Source organism: Trachemys scripta, chromosome 10 (assembly GCF_013100865.1).
Source record: "Trachemys scripta elegans isolate TJP31775 chromosome 10, CAS_Tse_1.0, whole genome shotgun sequence".
In the NCBI taxonomy this organism is placed as follows: Eukaryota; Metazoa; Chordata; order Testudines; family Emydidae; genus Trachemys; species Trachemys scripta.
The window spans coordinates 81,120,143-81,139,137 of record NC_048307.1 but is presented as its reverse complement, the minus strand read 5'-3'; the positions used below and the strand labels follow the sequence as shown (position 1 = coordinate 81,139,137).

Genomic DNA, 18,995 nt, shown 5'->3' with positions numbered 1-18,995 from the left:
TGGGGGACGTATTGGCCACCGCTTCCAGCAGCTCCCATTGGCCTGGAGCAGCGAACCGCAGCCAGTGGGAGCCGCGATTGGCCGGACCTGCAGACGCGGCCAGTAAAAAAAACAGCCCAGCCCGCCAGGGAGCTTTCCCTACACAAGCGGCGCCCCTAGTTTGGGAAACACTGCTCTAAAGCATTTTTCTAAAACATATAAGTCTATATGATTAGTTCATTGTATTTCTGGGTTTCTCTTTATTGCAAACTTTAGACTTCATCAAGATACGGATGTTTAAGATTCTTTGATTCCCTAGTTTAAATAAGGGAGCCTCTCTTTGTTAGTTCACTGACACTCATCTCTGGAATTACAGTATTTTATTGTTAGGGTTACTTTTGAAAAAATGTCAATGAAGAATATAACAACAAAATATCAAGGGCTGTATGTGTATTTTTCATAATTTTTTAAAACTCATTGTTTATATTATGCTCTCAGAAGCTTAAAAATAGAGTTTATTCCTTCACAGTTCCTTAACAACAAAGGAACTGATCCAAAGTGCATTAAAACCAGAGTCTTTCCATTTCCTTCAATGCAATTTGGAACAGGCCCAAAGTCCCATCAGCCCCAAACTTGCAAAGGATTGTGTGCATGTTTAACTGTACTCACAGACTTTAATTGGACTACTCACAGTGTGTAAAGATAAGCACATGCTTAAGTCTTCGCAGGATCGAGGCCCTGTTACTTTAAACACAGTGCCGCTGTACTACTGTATTTGACAGCATTGTTGCTCTGTTAAAATGATGTTAGTAATACTTATGAAATTTTAAAAAAAGAGCGAGAGAGAGAGAGAGAGAGAGAGAGGGAAAAGGGTAAGATATACTTATGTAAAATATTACAATATGAAAGCCTAAACTGAAAATAAGGTCAATATTGATAAAAAAAGGGCACTGAAACAAATTACTTACAGGAGCTGATTTTCTCTTATTAATAAGTGGCAAACTGATTCCGTAGTTCTGTTTTAAAAGAACTCTATTACTGGTGTCCCCTGGATCATACATGATTTTCACATTCATTGCAAGCTTGTTCTGAAACAAAGACATAAAAGAATACTATACATATTCTCAAAATATATTTACTACATAAACTAAAATGTTTAACAACAAAAGTGACTGAATAATGAAAAACATTGCTGGTGAATTCATTCATCAGTAAATGGGGAGAAGATTTCAAATAATTTGATTAATGTTATTCAACAATCCACTGAATTGAATAATGAAAAAATGTACTTGTGATTAGATTTGACAATTAATATCACAAATATCATTCCACCAAACTCTGTTGGATCTACTTATTTAACATGTCCTGAAAGTTCTAGAGCTACACATTAGTTAAATTTCAGGTGTGAAGGAAAACTATACATTAGGTTTGATCCATTTGAGTGATGTAGGTTGCATGTAGTTTCTATCATTGAATCTACAAATGGACATCTACTCTATTTCGCCAAAAGAAAACATTCCTAATTTTAAAAAATTAAAAATTCCAGTGAGGATGATGGGACTAAAAATTCAGCCTGGGATTTACTTGTCACCATCCAAGGGAAAGATTTAGCCAATGAACTCTGTATGTACTATGGCTAAACAGGCAAAGTATGCTCTTACTCTGTTAAATTGGACATTTTTCTCTCAGGGTCACCAAAGGTAAACTCCAAACTAGATTTGCAAGCACCATAAGGGATTCTAGCTACATCTCTACACTATAAATCTATAGTCAGATTTAGTAAAAGGTATGCAAGAGACACAGCAAACATCTAATACTAAGATCAGTTACAGGCATAAGCAACACTTGAGATTCTGTAGCTGAACAGAAAATATATTGAAATAAATTAGCATATAGAAAGCAAAGAGGCAAGGATTAAAATACAGCTTGAAACTCAGAATTGGTCCAATTCACCCCACCCTCTCCTCCCTCGCTAGGAGTCTTCCTATTAATTTCGGTGGGGTGGAGGATCATTCCTGAATGAATATGTACTTGAGAGTAAGTAAATAAGTTCAGTTCAGGACAGAAAGTAAGCCAGGATTTTTGGCCACAAGGATCTATTTTCTCCTTGATGGGTGTGCTGTTCTCTCGTGAAGCACTTTGCTGAATCAGACTCCTATTAACTGGATGTGGCAAATATGAGCTCTGATTATGGGAGGGGGTTAAATGTGCATTGTTGATATACTTTACAGTAATAGTTTCATCCATCATGGCCAAGCTTGCCAGAGATTTTTAAATTCAGGAATCATTGATCTTATGGACCAGAATAGCTTCTGTGGATCAGTTACGGCCTATCGGTTCAATGCAGGTAGAGCATTTATTTAGTAAGTCAATGAGAAAATAATCGTTATAGTACCAAGAATTAAATACAGGGGTTTTTTTTAAATGTCCTGTTTCATTTGTGTGGAATGGATCCAGCTGTTTTGCTCATAAAAATTAGTGTGGAAGACAATCCTAAAGGACAGAAAACATGTAAAGACAGTTTCTTAATCATTTCATTTTTAAATTAATCTAATGCATACAATTTTTGCAAAATAGAAGGAGCACTGCACAAAATAAAATGATCACCGTGAAAACATTTGCATTTACCATAGTGCATATGTTTTAATTGCACTGAAAGTCAGAACAAAACATCTGGATCTGCATCAAGAAAAGTAATATCTCCCAATAGTTCCGCGGAAGTAACATTGCTCAACTGCCTTGCACAGATATGGGTTTATTCACCAACTGATGAATGGGAAACATTCTCAGCTGGCCTAAACTGACATATCGCCAATGAAGTCAATAGAGCTACATCGATTTACACCAGCTCTCTGTGGTCATAACTCCCATTATCTACATATAGGAATGGAAAAGTACACCCTCAATATATCTAGCTAAATTTATATTGTAGTTATAGTCAAGAACTTATCACTGATATTTCTATCAAGTTTTTTAAAAGGGTTTTAAGAGGATGTCAATTTTTGAAAAACAAAATTAATTTGTATATGTTTTACCTTCAAAATGATCTCTTAAACTATTAATATAAGATTGCGATTTGTTTTATTTATTGAAGAACTAAACATGTTTGAATTTATCTGACCTTTATATCCTCTTCTTTTGAAAGTAATTACAAGCAAACATCAAATGTGATTGTTAAACTTTGGTTTACAAAAACAAAAGTTGTTATCCACACCAATTGCTCTTTTACCTAGATGGCTGCACTGAGGCAGAAAGTTCATTTTTCACCTCAACAATTATTTTGTGGTACAGTATTTATTTTATTACCACACCACACCGCTATACAACAAGCAAATTGCGTGTGCTATTAAATAAGGGTTGGAAAGAAAGATGCAATGGTTCTTTCTGAAGACCTTCTCAATTAAAAACAAGAGACAACTCACAATGTAAACTCCCCAGTCACAGGCTGACTGTAAAATGACAAATCTCCCAGTGGCAAATTCCACTCAGGATAATAAGAAATGAAATGCTTAAAAAAGAAAGCTAACAAAAGCTACTTTCTAAATGTAAATGTACTGTTGGGAACAATCTTTGCAGGGAGATAGACTGGATGATCTAATAGGTCTATTTCTCTGTAACATCTATCATCTATATCTCCAGCTTCTATTATCACAGTGCACAAGAAGGGGATGTGATGGACAGGGCAACTGGCATGTTACACACCTACAACAAGCAAATAATCTAGTGGTGATCCCTGCAAACGTACTGTACAGGACTTATTCCAGTTTTAGTAAGAAAAATCATGGGTGACGTGTGCCACAGTCACTTTTAAACTGGCCGGAAAAATGGAAGATGCACCCTTTTCACATCTATAAAATCCTCAAGAGAGTTTGCCCAATGCCACAGCATCTAGTGTCAATAACAAGCTTAAGCCACAAAGCTCAGAGTGCCTCCAGGGTAATTGGGACTCAACAGGCGCCAAGGGAAGGAGCCAATAGGGAAAAACCGGGGCATCCCACCTGGTGTCACTGGTCAGGATAACTGGGAAGTACCATACAGGCCCCTCTACTAACAGATAAATGGAAAGGGACAACCCAGAGCAGTGTAGATGTGTCTACCATGTTATCAAGTGGTGGATCAGCCGCTAAAGGACTTCATATTACTGGAGAACACTGTCCACAGACCTGTATGTTACAATCAAGTCTCATTCTACTTCAGTAGAAATGTCACTTCATACTGGGTGAAATTCAGCCCATATAGAGGGCCAGCAAATCCTGTCCACCACATAAGGCCTATTTTTGAGGACTTAACTGGCGCATGGCCCACTGTCCAGAAGGGAACTCCACCTTGTAAACTGACTATATCATATTAGTCTTTGAAACAAAAAGTATATTCGTCTACTTTGAATCAATTCTCATCCCTAACAATTGACAGCTTGCACCTAGTTGACAGTACTATAGAGTCTATTTTCTTCATTTACCTTTGTAACTCCCATCGATACCAATGAGAGAACAGGGAACCCATATTATGTCTTTAGGGCGCCATAAGTAAAACAGTTTTTGAAAAGAAAAACAAACAGATCAGTTCAGGTCTTTTGAACCCAGCAGATTCGCTAAATAAGTTTGAACTGAATTACCCAGCTATAGAGACACTAAGGCCTTCACTACCATTGCTGTGCAGGGGATTTAAGAGACATCCCCAATTAATCCTAGTGGGAGAGGTGTGTGTAAATCTCTCAGGCTTCCCTGGAAGAACAAACCCAATTACAACAAGCAACAATGACAATGCATCCTGATTTTCCATATATCTGGGCTAGCACAATCTCATCCTGCTGTTGCTATGATTCAGAAATACTGTACCTGCGTGTAAATAATAATTTCAAGAGTATACTAGCACATCTGTGGCCAGACTATTTGGCATATGGCAAGAATTCTAACAATCTGTATGTGAAAATATAGTCTGTGTTAATTTGATTGTAATCTTGTTTTCTGCTAACTACTGCAAGCACAATTTATGCTCCATATCTACCATCATGCAGCCTGCTACTAACCAGAAACCACAGAGATAATGCTATATGAACTATTTTTTTCTTTCAGACTCTACAATATATGTTTGAAACTAGATTCCTCTAACCAACAGGTTAAATAAACTAAGCCTGAAGATGCTTAAGTACCCTTAACAACTGATAACTGTTCACCTTACATTGTTTTTAATGTGGAAAAACAGTTTATAGTTGCAACTGGGGATTACCTAGTTTAAAAGACAGAAAGTGGGGAATTATAGGTGGTAATTTCCCAGCTGGATTTCACAACTATTTAATAATAAAAGCTTTTATGTTAGCATGCCATGCATGTAGAACAGCTGGCAAAACAGCACTGTTTGTCATTTACTTCATAATGGGAAATTAGGGCTATCTTGTGTGTCCGTGGATATGCATTTTTAAGCAGATGTCAGAGATATCAGAAATGAAAGGACAATGGGACTCCAAACCCCGCCAAGGGAAAGTCAGGGTAGGACGTAGTGTGTGTCCTGCTCTAAATTAAGTTCACCCGTGCATGTAACTGTTGAAAGACCTTGGATTATACTCCGATTATACACTAGTTGGCCTTTGATAATTTTTCATGACACAAGTGTCTTTATACAGCAGAGTGCTGGAACATTTTCTAGGAAACTGTATTTTGTTTCCAAAAGATTCTAAAAATCATTTTCTGCATCAGCACTTTTTTTCCATTTCAAATTGCATGGTCTTGTGGGTGTTCTATTCAACAGAACCCCAGAAGTGTGAAGTTTACATTCCTTTTCAAGTGTAAATGATGGGATTTTAGTGCACAGAGACATATTAAAGTAACGTTAAGGCTGCACCTCAAAACAGAAAGAAACCAGGAGAATTAAAGTGCAGTTGTAATCTGACCAATCCCTCTTCAAACAGGGGGTCATAGAGTTCCACATTCATTGTTTCTTTAAGATTTCTAGATCGAATTTCCTCAATTTACAGTGACTAGGGAAATGTTAATCTTAATTTATAAACTGATTTTCTGCAGAGGGATCCAGCAGTATGAAATCTGGGCTGCGGATCCTTGGTTCATTCCTGCAAGTAGCCTTGTTCCCTACCTTGTTGTTAGGGTTCTGGCATCCAACAGAGTTTCTCCTACCAACAGCCTGCTCTCAGCCCATTTGATGCCTCCCTAATTTAAAAAACTACTTCAAAATAGCCTGAGAACTGTGGATTATACCAGATAACTAGGGGTTAGCCCAAAAGATACTATTCAGCCAATGGTCCCAATGCTGACTAGAGCTTATCAAAAAAATTTTTTTTAAATTTGTGAAAATTTCAGAGATACTTCATTCTGATAGAAATTTTATTTTTCAAATTTGTCACTGAATTTTTTTAATTTAAATTTTTTTCAAAATAATCTTTTAAAATTACCACGTGACTAAACTGACCAATCAAAATTGATAACCCAGAATAAAACAAAAGTTTTAATCAAAATTTTTCAAAAACCATAACGTTTGGGGGGAGGGAGGGGGAAATCAAAATTTCTGCTTGGGGGAAAAAAAACCACCAGCCAAATGTCAGATTTCCAATGGGAGAGCTGACTTTTCTCCAGAGGTAATCACCTTGTATATGCATAGAAGAGTTCTGTTCCCCAGGGCTGGTGGCATCTCTTAAGTAAAAAGGGCACCATTTTAGGCCCCAACCCTCCAAACACTTAAGCATATGCTTAACATTAGTGCTACTGATTTCAAAGGGACTACTCTCACAGTAGTAAAGTTAAGCACATGCTTATAGGATTGAAGCCTTAAAGCAGAACAAGCAGCTAACTTGTTCCAGGATTCCCTCACAATCTCTGATGTCATCGTGAAAAGGCAAAAAGGCAGCAGGCTTTTTCTTGGCCTTGAACAGCCTCTTTTTAAAGGCTTCCCTGAGGGTTTTGAAGTCCTCTATCGCCAAGATCTTACCTTGCTCTGAAGACAGGAAAAGGGCCTCCCATCTCTGAGGAGTGCTCATTCTTCTGAGACGTTTCTAAAACCCTGAGCCACCACATGGCCATGCTGCCCTAACGTGACTCTGTGTGGACTCTGGCACAGGAGGGCTAAAAGAATGTAAATTACAGGAGTATTTGCTAAGCAATTTCATATATTTAACTGACTCGGACCCAAGGCATTCTTGGTAAGCTTTTTGACCTTTGACCCAAAGTAAATGTTGTAGACTATTTGTCAAAGTAGTAGTAAGTTATTTCAGACCTGTGAACCTGGAGAAATACGTGGTGCTGATCTGCCACACGGCTGCGTAGTCGGAGGTTTAACAGGCACCCGTGGAAAAATAAACTGCTTCTGAGCAGCACCAATAGGAAGCCTCCTAGTTAGAAAGAAACAGAAATAATAAAAGTTACAAGACTTGCTTTTGTTTTCCCTATAAATCTTGTACTGCCTCCATCTGGTTGGCTACTGTAGTTTTACTAAAATTCATGTAAACAGAAAAAATAGTAATTATACGAGTTAGCAGAAAAGCTTGATATAGCTATGTGGAACTGCATTTTGTTTTTATATTCTTTTTCAATATTTTATGTAATACAGAAGAGCAATCCATGAATCAATACAATTTTAACAATGTAAGATATTTCTCCAGACATGTGATTCTGGAATTAGAAGAGAGCACTTATCTATTAACCTCATCCAGGTTAAGTGTTTCAACTGATGGCTTAAATACTCAGCTGCTTCCATTCCCTTTAGAGGAGTCTGACATTATAAAGTTTTTTTCCTGTCTCCCTCCATTGGTAGGAATATATAAATTCCACTCTTTGGGTGCCCCATTCGAATGTGAAAGTTAACTTCTTACAGTATTTACTTGCATTAGTTTCCACAACAAAACTATTTTAATTTTTACTTACCATTTGGGGGGCTGTTCTAAATACATTTCTTTTTCATCAGTATAGGGAATAGTCAACACACTTCTATTTATGGCATTTAAATAATTCTCAGCATGTTTCTGGTAGAGAAAAAAAATCAAGTTTAGATTATTACAGAGGAGTTAGGGACACTCAGCATGTTCACTTGGATCAATTAACTTAACATTCTGGTTCTTGTAATTACTTGAAAAGGAATGACGGGTTGGACATTTATGAGTAATTATAGCACATCTTGGATAACTTCATAAGCCACAAGGCCTGTTGACTTTGACCATCCAAAAAGTGCAATCATGGTTTTGAAATACAATGCTTGGTGCATCTTGTTGCTTGCTATTCAGAAATAGAATACAGACAGAGGCAACTATTTAGACCCTTGTATTTACAATGGATTACTGATAAACACTTCATTACTGGCAAGTTCTTCCTGTTCTGTTTGAACTGTGGATCTACTTACTCTCAGCCCAATTTCAGTTCTTTCAATGGCTGTTTCAAGAACATGAACATCCACACCCTCTCCATTTTGTTCAAGGTTGATACTTGTCAGTTTGTCCTTAAGCTGGTGAAGGTCTTCTTGAACCTACAAAATTATGTTGTTATAAGAATAATGCACACATACCACCAAAACATATGATGTACTTCACATGGTTTCAATTCAAAGCAAAAACATTTCCTAAATAGAGGACGCAAATACCCTTGTAAGCCCCTACAGCCCTGCAATTTTACAGTAGACACAGAAATCTTGCCAAGGACTTCTGAAGCTGACAGCTAGTGCAAAAACCTGGACAACATCTTACAATGCCACCTGAGAGAGAGAGATTCAGAAGTGAGGACCTGCTACCAAGTGGGGCCCTGACCCCATTCTATTCAAGCATTACTCTTGCCACAGTTCTGGAGGCGTGCAGGTGCTGCAAAAGGTCTGAAAGGCAGAGGCAGTCATTGAAGTAGCTTACGTCAAGAACACATAGGTCTTTGTCACTGATGATGATTATTTGTACTGTGGTAAAACTAAAAGGCCCCATTATGCTAAGAACTTTCCTAACAGTTAGGAAGAGACAGTCTTTGCCCGAACTTATAAATCTAAATAGACAAGACAGACAAACAATAATTACACAGATAACATAAAAGCAAAATGTCAATGATACATACATTGTTATACATACACATATGATTTATATATATTCCTACACATTATAACACACATTTATATAACTAAAAGTTTCCCCAGACCATCCACCTTCCCTCCTGTGTTTGCAAGTACCCCAGCCAACTTGCTGTGACATTCATGACTCAAGGTGCATTCCTTTCACCCTGCCTACCTCACAGAAATAGAATCTTAATCTTGAAGGAGAAAAAGAAAAAATATCCCCTTATATTTTACGTGTCTGAAGGGCAACAATTTTCCTCACTGGGCCATAGACCCCCATCATTCCATCCCACCCACATCCCCTCCTCTGAAACCTGGTTAACCATCCCCTTGAATTTCACCTAGCAGCTGAATGCTAGCTAGTGCAACCACCATGGATAAGTGCATTTTATTTTCTATCCTTATAATAATATACATTATTATAAGCACCGCAAAGGGAAAAATAACTCTTGAGGAACTGTTCTGAATCCAAGTACTCAGAAATGGAAAAGACCTATTAAATGAACTCATTCCCTCTACATGGGCAGGGTACCATCCCCCTACTGAGTTAGGACTTTGAGTTCTAAGTCAGTGCCAGCTCAGATAATGTTCCTAAACCTGATGCTACAGGCAACCCCATCCCATCAGAGACCATTTGAAATTCTAGGTTACACTTTTTACTCATATTCCCGTGCCACAGCGTTTAGAGTACAAGTGGCTTTGTGAAGTAATTATAATTTGAATCCCCTGGGGTACCAGAATCCCCCTCTTGTCTCCTTTGTCCAGATTGGTTTCATATCACAGATCCTTACCTCCAGTTTACCAGCAAATCATCATCCACTGTGCCAGTATTCCTTTCCATAAACACATCATTTGTGAATACATTCCCTCCTGTCTGCCCTTCCCATGCCCTACCATTACAGGAGATCAGCTTGGGAAAGAGGACATGGATAAGATTGTAAACTACCTCTTGTACCTTTCAGTCCAGAGTCCAATCAAATAGTCTTGCAGTGGGGCCCAGGTTTGATTGAATATACCTCACCAACAACATTCCCAATGCTACCATCAACTCAGTGGGTAGTTGGGGTGATCCCCTTAATCTCTTTGCACTTCCAACCCACCCGCATAGCCTACCTCCCCTGCAATCAGTGGAAGTTTTCAATTGACTTCAATTTGAGCAGATCACGTCCTCAGTCGGTAAAGTCTTTGAGATCCATGAAGGATATGCATTAAACTATATTACAACCTAAATTATAGAGCAACTGTTCCCACTTACAGCTTGTAGAAAGTTTTATTTACTATGACTGGTTTCTTTCCAATAGAAACAACAGCTTTATTTATGCTTAGTTTGAGGGCTTCAGCCCTGGGTGGCAGGGCTCAGGTTACAGGCCCCCCAATCCCCACTACGGCAGGTCTTGGGCAGGCTCAGGCTTCAGTCCCCCCTCCTGGGGTTGTGTAGTAATCAGAAGGGGGTCACGGTGCGGTGAAGTTTGAGAAGCCCTGCCCTCACCTCACCATCCGCCTGCCATTCAGTGGTGCCACCCTCCCATCACCGGGGGCTTGGACTGCCTCATGCTGTGGTGCCCACCCACACGGCTCCCGAGGTCAGGCTCGGCACCATCCCTAGCTCCTCACCCAGGGGTACCCACTGCCCAGCCGCCATGGGGGCCTGGCTGCCCCAGTGTCAACCGCCCTCTACCCCTCCGTACCCCCCCACCCACAGAGCCTGGGCTGCCCCCAGCCATGACCCATCTGGCCTCCCAGTCACCCGCGGGGGGGGAGGGGGAGACTGGCTGGCCGCTCAGAGGCTCACGGGAGTTTGGCCAGGGGCAAAGGCGCAAAGGGTCAAGGGAAGGGGAGGCAGCTGAACCCCCCCCCCCGACACCTCTGTGAGGGGAGGGGGCAATCGGTCAGTTGTGACCTACCCGGACCAAAATGGCTCCTACTTCCTCTCCCGTCCCGACTCCATCGGCCATGGCAGCTTCGATTAATCGGCGCCCGGGGCTACGGCTCCCGCGTACCGCTCGGGGGGGGCATCAGGGTGCACGTGACCGTGCCCTAGCAACGGGACGCGCTGGCCGGACTGTACCACCCGCTGCCGGGGGAGGAACATTGCATGTGCCTGGCGCGGGCGGGAACTCTCGGCCTTCTAGGCACCCCCCAGGCGGGCTGCCCCTCCGACCTGGGCCACCCCCTGCACGGAGAAAATCATTCCCTGCGCTAAGCTGCCGCGTCCCTGGCCGGATGGTACCATTCCCCAGGCCGGAAGGGGCGGGGCTTTGGGAGGAAGCGGAAGCACCGGGCGGCCGCGGGGGAGCGATGGCGGTGGCGGGTCCCTGTGCGCTGATAACCAGCTGCGCTGCCACCTTTGCCGGGGAGGAGCTGGTTAAAAGTGAGTAACGCGCCGGGGGCCATCGCTCTGCCCCTCCCCCCCCGATCCGGTCCCAACAGTCCCCCGCCACCCCCGTGTGCTGGGCCGGGTTGGCCCCTCGGGCTCCCCCGCGGCTCTGCTGCCGCCAGGGCCCCTCTGCCTGTCACCCGGAGCTGCGGGCAGCGCCCCTCCCCTCGCCGGGTCCGCGCCCGCCGCATTAACGCCCATTGCTTGTCACTCCCGCCCCGGGGCCGGGGGCGCGAACCTAGCGCTGCTCCGAGCGAGCCGGCCGGGCTGGGGCCGGGCTGGGGCATCCTCCCAGCAGAGCTGCCGGAGGTCCGGCTCCAGCCGCTGTCTTGGCGGTGCTGGGGGTAGAAAGAGGCCGCCGAGTCGGACCTCCGGCTGGAGCTGCGGGGCTGGCAGGTGGAACTGCCTGGGTGACAGTGGGACAGGCTTTACATGGTGTCATTGCTGTCAAGAATGGACCCGGTAGCGTTGTGGGTTCGTGATCTTCTCCGCTGTACAGGGACGTGTTAAGCGACTCCACGTGTCCTTCAGTCCAGCGTTGTAACCCCTGCATAATGGCATCGGTCCCAGCAGTCCAGGCAATGTTTGAGCTTTGTGGCTTAAGCATGTTATTGACACTAGATGCTGTGGCATGGGGCAAACTCTCTTGAGGATTTTATAGATGTGAAAAGGGTTGGATTTTACCCTGTAACTTTCACCTGAGTGCCCTCCAGGCCCAGAAGCAGCTGCCTCGTTGCTCTGGGACCTGCCTGAGAGAAATGATCACAATCGGTTTCACCCAGATCCCCTATGAGGGAAAGTAGCTTTCTGGGAAAGCCTGTACCTAAACCAAATCGTTTAAACTTCGGCGTTTGACCTTCTCCTGGGGATTAAGATACACTTTTGTAAAAGAAACGACCAATAGCCAGAAATAGCTAAAATTTAGAGAACAACCTGAGTAAATCACAAACCCTGAAATCAGACATTGAGCTTCTATGAAGTACCTTAGAAAAATGAACTTGTGTTTAGCTGATTAACTCAGGTAATCCTAAAATCAAATTCCTCAGGAGGGGAGATGAAAGGGGCACAGTTCTCCAGCATTCTGCTGTTTCCAAAGGCTGCAGTGTATCTGAGAGCATGCTTTTTAGCCAGGGCCTGCTCCTTAACAAGTGACTTCCTTCTGTTTATAACTCCAGCTTAGGTTTGTTTAGCAATACCAAAAACTAGAGGGATGGAAAAATCTCCTCTTCCCACTGCTTTTCTCCCCTCACTCAAATATTCCATGACATTTTTGAAATTTCCATGCATTTGGCCCAGATTGAATCTGTAGCATGCAGTGGTGCTTTTGACTTCTTGGGGGATGAGGAATAGCATTCATATGGTCTGAAAACGTGATTTTGATCACATGCCTGGCAGTCAGAAAAAATCACAGAGACTGTTCGGTGCAAGGAGTTAATTTATCTTTTTTCATCATATGATTCCAGGGGTTGGTAACCTGCTCAGGAAGAAACTTTTGTTTAATGGTTCTGCAAAAATTGTCATGGTTCATCATTCACCTGTAAATGTTCAATAATTGGCACAGCTATGGGTCCGAAAGAGTAGTCATGAACTGGCAGATAACGGCATGCATTCACATGCATACTAAAGCACCTAATGGGGACCAAGACAAGTAACAGATTAAATAATTCACTTTCAAAATGCTTACAACTCTACGTGTGACTTGAATGGCATTACAGATGTTTAAGTAAAGACAATCACATCAAAGCAACTGGTCAACTTTAAGGTTGTAATTTAAACCATGGAAGTTCTGATTCAGTCTGCATGTTAGTTAAGCACCAGGAGAAAATTATAGGAAATCTTATCTCTGGGGAGTTCTATTGTTGCTGCTTGTTTGTGAGAAAGTTGTGGGAAATTGCAGGGAATTCTGTGTTTTCGTAAAGTACAACGTTGTGAGGTTAGAGAGAATCCTAAAGGAGTTAAAATAAGACAGGGTGGTGATATCTTGATTACTTGATGATACAAAATAGGATTGGAAGAATTTGTTGTTTGAGAGCTATGGAAGTCAGAACTTCTAAGTGACTCAAATAAACCAGATTTGACTTTTTTTAAATAGTAACCACTTTGAAAGGCTCACAGGGAAAGAGAGATTGAATGGAGATAGTAAAATAGTGACAGGTATTTAAAAAAATTAAATTGCTGATGTGTACATGAAAGTAAATCACATGACCCAACTGGAATAGTGGAACAAACAACCCAGGGGCTGGCTATCTGAGGTTGGTATTTGGATGAGGGCTAGATGGCTGCCACTCAATCAAGACAAGACTGAGAGGAAGTACTAGTGGGTGGGAGGAAGACACTGGTAGAGTTTGCAGAATTTGGGCTGTCTGCATCAGTTTAACCAACGGTGTGAATTTTAAATTGATTTAGTTAAATCAGTGCCCCCTGCTTATATAGATAAGACGTTATAGTGGCAGTCTTACCAAGGGAGTGGCACTGCCATTTGTAACACACACACGTACGTAACTGAGATGTGCGAGTAGATTCTGTGTTGCTCCTTGAGGACCAGAGAGCATCTCTTTTTGTTAAATCTGAGCCTTTCCTTTCAGCTGCAGGGACTTTATCACCATTATCCATCACTTTGTTACTTTGAGATTGGATTACTGTAATGTGCTCTTTTTAGGACAATGCATCAAGACCACTTGGAAGCTGAAACTAAAGCAGGATGTGGTGCCCTCTTATTGAGCATAGTTTCCTACTATGAACGCACTCTGGAGTGCTCTAGGATATGCACTGGCTTCCAATAGGTTTCTGGGTCAAAAATCAAGTATTGGGTTTTCATCAATAAAGTCCTAAATGATTTGAACTGCAGCTACTTTGGAACTCACTTCCCCTGGGGTCTTCTAGAACCTAAACTTTCAGGCCTGTTGCAAAGCTCTTCTCCCCGCTCCCTCAACCTTTTTCGGAGGAGTGGGGCTGGCTTGAGGGTTGGAGGGATGTGTTTTGTTTCAAGATGCAATGAGCAGCCCTTCATACTTTACTGCATTATGACTGTTGTATTGTGTGTTACATTATGTCAAAGCCCAGGATGGGCACCTGCACCTTAGATGTATTTAGTTATCTGAGACAGTCTTGCAAAATCATGACATTACCACTCCAAATGCTGTCTACTCACTCCCACAAACTTTAAACACCCTGGTGGACCAGGGAGGCAGGTGTACTGCTAATCCCTGGTGCTGGTGGTGGTCTCTTTCTTTCAGAAAAGGGATTCTTAAATGTATTCCTGAAAAGTTCTTACTTCCTGTGTAACTTTCAGGGGGTATTTCTTATAGTTGCTTTCCACCAGGTGGCTCTCAAGACCCAGAATATGAGAACTGCTAGTAGCATACCTACCAGACCAGAGGAGACTTGATAGTTCAGTTCTTTAATGTGTTTTAAATTAAGTTTTAGTCAGTGTTAAAATTGGGAAGCACTCAGAAAAAAAATCAAGAATGCTTTACTGTAATCTTTGGGAGAAAAGCAGCAACAGGGGATTTGCAATGGTTTTTAAAAAAACATTACTAGTCCAGTGGTAGTTAATACTAGACATAGCAGGGATGCTTAAGTTTTAGGTATTTGTTTTCTCATAGCTGTAATAGAGCAGTAAATTCTGAGGGGGCCGGGGAGGGAGATGGACAGACCTTCAGCTCTGTAGCTTATCTCCTGTGACTTTCCTCTTAAATATTCATATTCAGCTCATTTTAGAGGTCATACTTCAAGCTTCTAAAGTGCTTTGGAGAGTCTATTCCATACATTAGATGCCTTCCATGTACAGAATGTCTGCTGAGCTTTTGATGTTTTACAAATGGCATGAATGTGATACGCCACCTACATTCTTAAGTTTGGTGGTGTCTGCCTTCCCTTTCCTTCTCAGAATCTTACTGTGTTTCATTTATCCTCTCTCGTAACAAGACCAAAGGAACACCCAATGAAATCTGAAAGGTAACAAATTTAACTTATCGAGGAATATTGCTGCCCCTGACTATCAAAGTCCAAGATCTTAGCAGTATTAAAAGAAGAACTAGATATTTGGGCAATGAAAACACTAAACAGAATTTTAAAAAACCTAAGGAACATAAATAATTCATGCTTTAAGGCATAAGCCAGCCACTAACTGCCTGGGGTTAGAAAGACACTTCTATGAATAGATTCCATAAGTATTAGGGAGCTTCTTGTGTCTTGCTCTGGACCAAGCTGATATGCCATTTTGGAAATGTAAGATTTTCAGCTTTAAAGAACTTTAGTCCTTGGGTGGGTTGCAAGAGACTGGTCTTGAACCAGTCAAAAATGCCATGTTGTTTACAGTGCTTTTAGCATTTCTACTTGGGCCAGTCCAATATCTCCTGTTGTGATTCTCAGAGCAAAGGAGCTTAAACATTAACATTTCCCCTACAGTTGAAGCCTTCTTAAAAAGATGCATGTGACACTCTGCGAGCAGAGTCTCTTTGGGGCAGGACTGGGCCCTGAACTATTTGGACTTGTGGGTGCTATTGTAATCTGAATAACCCATCTCTGTTCCATGAAGAGGACAGCCAGAGAAGTCAGTCCAATAGGCCTGCCTGCATTTGTGGTCACTGAGTCAGTCAGTTGGTTTTCTAGACTCTTTGGATGTTAAACCACTGACCCTCTTGATGGTTGGGAAGATCAAACATGAAAATGAGTAATTCTCTAAAGACGTACGTTTACTGAGACACGTGCTCTTGCCATGATATCAGTTTTCTGGAAATGTTTGTTTTGGACAAATGCAAGCAGAATTTGAAATGTTTTTTATCCTAAAAAAATATTTTCTAGAACTGGGTGTGGAAAGCTTTCATTATAGTTGAGAACCTGTTTTTGCATTAAAATACAAACTGTCTTCTATTTTGGGAAGAAAATTCATGGAAACGTAGTACAGTATGTACAATATATGAAACTAATTCCAAGGTGGAGTTACATTCTGGACAATTCTTAATTTGTCTAGACAGTTTATTTCAGTACCTTCATACAGCCTCTGTTTTTACAGCAGAAACAGAAGGCAAAACACTTAAATATCTTAGTATAGGTAGTGATTTTTAGTGAGAAATGTAACTAGTGGCAAACCTATTGAAGCTGTCAAAAATAAAGTATCCAAGCTGCACTTAATTTTGTCAGGAAGAGTAATATATAGAAATGGGACTTCACGGTTGTGCTGTAGAAATGTAGTAACTATCCCAAACCTCTAATTATTTTTATGGGAAGTCATAAGTATGCAATATAGCTCGAGGCAAGTTATAAAACTTCAAGGTATCTTCAGTATTTGAGTTGTTTTGTGTACAAGAGTTTTAATTCCACATGGTTCTTGGGGAGAAATTCCACAATATGACTGGCAGTCATTCTGTTTGAATGAAAGTTGCATAAAATAGCAGAACCTTAGCGGTTAAAAGGAAAACTAAGGTTTGTGGGGTTTTTTGTTTGTTTTTGCATTGTTGAATTCTCTTAGAGGCAGAGGCTTAAACTTTGTCTAGCAATTTTGCCTCTACTATTTTGTAATAATTTTAAATTTCTTATGGCTGGAGCTGATGTGAAAGATCTTTCAGTGAGGTTTGGGGAGCTATTTTTAAAAACACATTCACTTCCTTTTTGCATGCATGTTTATAATTCTTACTGAGTTGGCTAACTTAAGAAGAAAAAAAAGTGTTTTCCAACAAAGACTTTCTTTCCTCATTCTATTTTCTTCCTGCTGGTCATTCAGTGAAGTTATAATGTTGATTTTGTGACTTTACAGTAATTTTAGTGGCAACAGATTGTCAAACAGTTATAGCTTTATTAAAGGATCAAGTGGAGGGAGAAGCAGGGCAGAGATAAGAACTCTCGGACAAAAATATCTTCAATAGCAAAAGGGAAACATGAAAATATAAGGAATTTTTTACTAAATGATTGAAAAGTTTTGTATGATTTCAAGGTGGTGGCAGGGAACAGCTTTAACATAACTTAAATAACTAACTTTCACTAGCATTGGCAAGCAATTCTAAAAACTCAGTTCTGAGATAACTTTCATAAGACAGATTACTAAGACACCAAAACATGCTTTATGTGGGAATTAAAAAAAAAAAAAAAAACCCACCACAGTATAGCTACTTCTAGGCCAGACTAATGAACTATATTTTACCTGCATTTGAAACTGTGTGCTACGTATACTGGCCCTGTAGAAAAAGGACTGGTATTCATGTATTTAGAAATGCTTCATTGCTTGTTTGATTGTTACTTGCCAAAAGAGTCCCTGGATTTTTCAAACAATATCTTAACTACCTTGACTTTGCTGCAGAATATGAAATTGTAGTATTAGCAATTTGCTAGTAAACTGCTTGTGCAGTAGTAATTGGCATTATTATATACAGGACTCGTTAATATCCTGAGTGTCAAACTAATGTAAACGGTGGTAGTTTGCCATTGTACTTAAATCTGGCTGTAGTAAATCAATATTACAACCCCCCACTTTACACTAGAAACAAGTTAGTTTTGGCATGCAAGGGACACTTTTAAAACAATCTTTTTTCTAAATAAAACTGATGTATGACTCAGTGAACAGCTCTGTGGATTTTGGAAGGAGATGTCACCCTTCAAGAGTTTCTCTGTTACTGAATGCTAAGGACAATCTGCTAAAGGGATTTCTGAAGGTTGTGTGTGTAATCCAAATTACTCGAGGAGGTTTAGAACTGAAAATACTCAGTGTGTTAAAAACAAACTGAAAAGCAGTCCTCTTCCACTAGCCTGTCTAGACTAGAGACTTGGGTGTTTGCATCATAGCAACTGATGGCATCACCCAGCCACCAAACACAGAGAGTTCTTTTCTTAGGTGTCTATAAGGCCATAAAATGGTGCAGGGTAAATATTGGATCCTGCACACGGTTTTTGGCAGATAACTGTAGGAAGAACTTTCTCAGATGCTGTTGAAAGTTACTGATAAACAGTATACACTAAATCTAAACATCTTCATGATCTAGGATTTTAAACTGTTTGTTTTTAGAAGTGAGCTAAAATTTTTTTTAAGTGAACATTCTTATCAAACAGAATGGACCTTGATTATATTAAAAGCCATTTTTTCACTCTGACAATAAAAAAGTAATGGCACCAAAAATGATAAATGCTGCTAAAATAAGCTGAAATTTGTCTCGGAGGTTCTGTCATATACAATTTATTAATAAGAAAAGTAGGTTAAAGTTTTATAATATAGGTGTGGAGGAGTCAGTTTGTGAAAAACAAGGTTTATGAAACTAGATTAGGAAATTCTTTTATAGATTAGTCATCTGTTACCAAGGTCAAATCTTACCCTCTAATTCCTTCACTGCTTTCTTCCTACCAAGCTCCTCTGCTTCAGTGTTGTAAACAGAGGTGTTATGCACATCTCTGTTATGTGGCATCCACTGATGTGTTTGAACAGCTGCTCCCGCCACCAACTGTGTGTTCCAGTCCTTCCCATCTTCCTTCAAATCCCACCGTAGTCCCCATTTTCACTATGCTGTCCTTGCCAATGAGACTTCCTCACCTACCTGTATTTAAATTGTTTTCTCATATATTGTAAATGGAATTCAATCAAACTTGTAGGGGAAGAGACTTGGTCTTTGGAAAGCAC

General features: G+C 40.7%; 2 protein-coding genes across 3 annotated transcripts in view; one reads left to right on the top strand and one right to left on the bottom strand.

Moving 5' to 3' along the window:
- IQCH (IQ motif containing H) overlaps positions 1 to 11,163 on the bottom strand; it is a 115,771-nt gene extending 104,608 nt beyond the window's left edge. The window contains exons 1-5 of the mRNA XM_034784004.1: positions 10,917 to 11,163; positions 8,323 to 8,445; positions 7,851 to 7,948; positions 7,204 to 7,318; positions 948 to 1,067 (exon numbers count right to left, since the gene is read on the bottom strand). Of these exons, the coding sequence (XP_034639895.1) occupies positions 948 to 1,067; positions 7,204 to 7,318; positions 7,851 to 7,948; positions 8,323 to 8,445; positions 10,917 to 10,967 (507 nt within the window). The 5' untranslated portion in view covers positions 10,968 to 11,163. The remainder of the gene's footprint in view (positions 1 to 947; positions 1,068 to 7,203; positions 7,319 to 7,850; positions 7,949 to 8,322; positions 8,446 to 10,916) is intronic.
- Positions 11,164 to 11,278: 115 nt separating this feature from the next.
- The window catches only part of AAGAB (alpha and gamma adaptin binding protein), a 25,505-nt gene continuing 17,788 nt past the window's right edge, over positions 11,279 to 18,995 (top strand). For both annotated transcript variants that reach the window (XM_034783024.1, XM_034783023.1), the window contains exon 1: positions 11,279 to 11,383. In XM_034783024.1, coding sequence (XP_034638915.1) covers positions 11,311 to 11,383 — 73 coding nt within the window. In that variant the 5' untranslated portion in view covers positions 11,279 to 11,310. The remainder of the gene's footprint in view (positions 11,384 to 18,995) is intronic.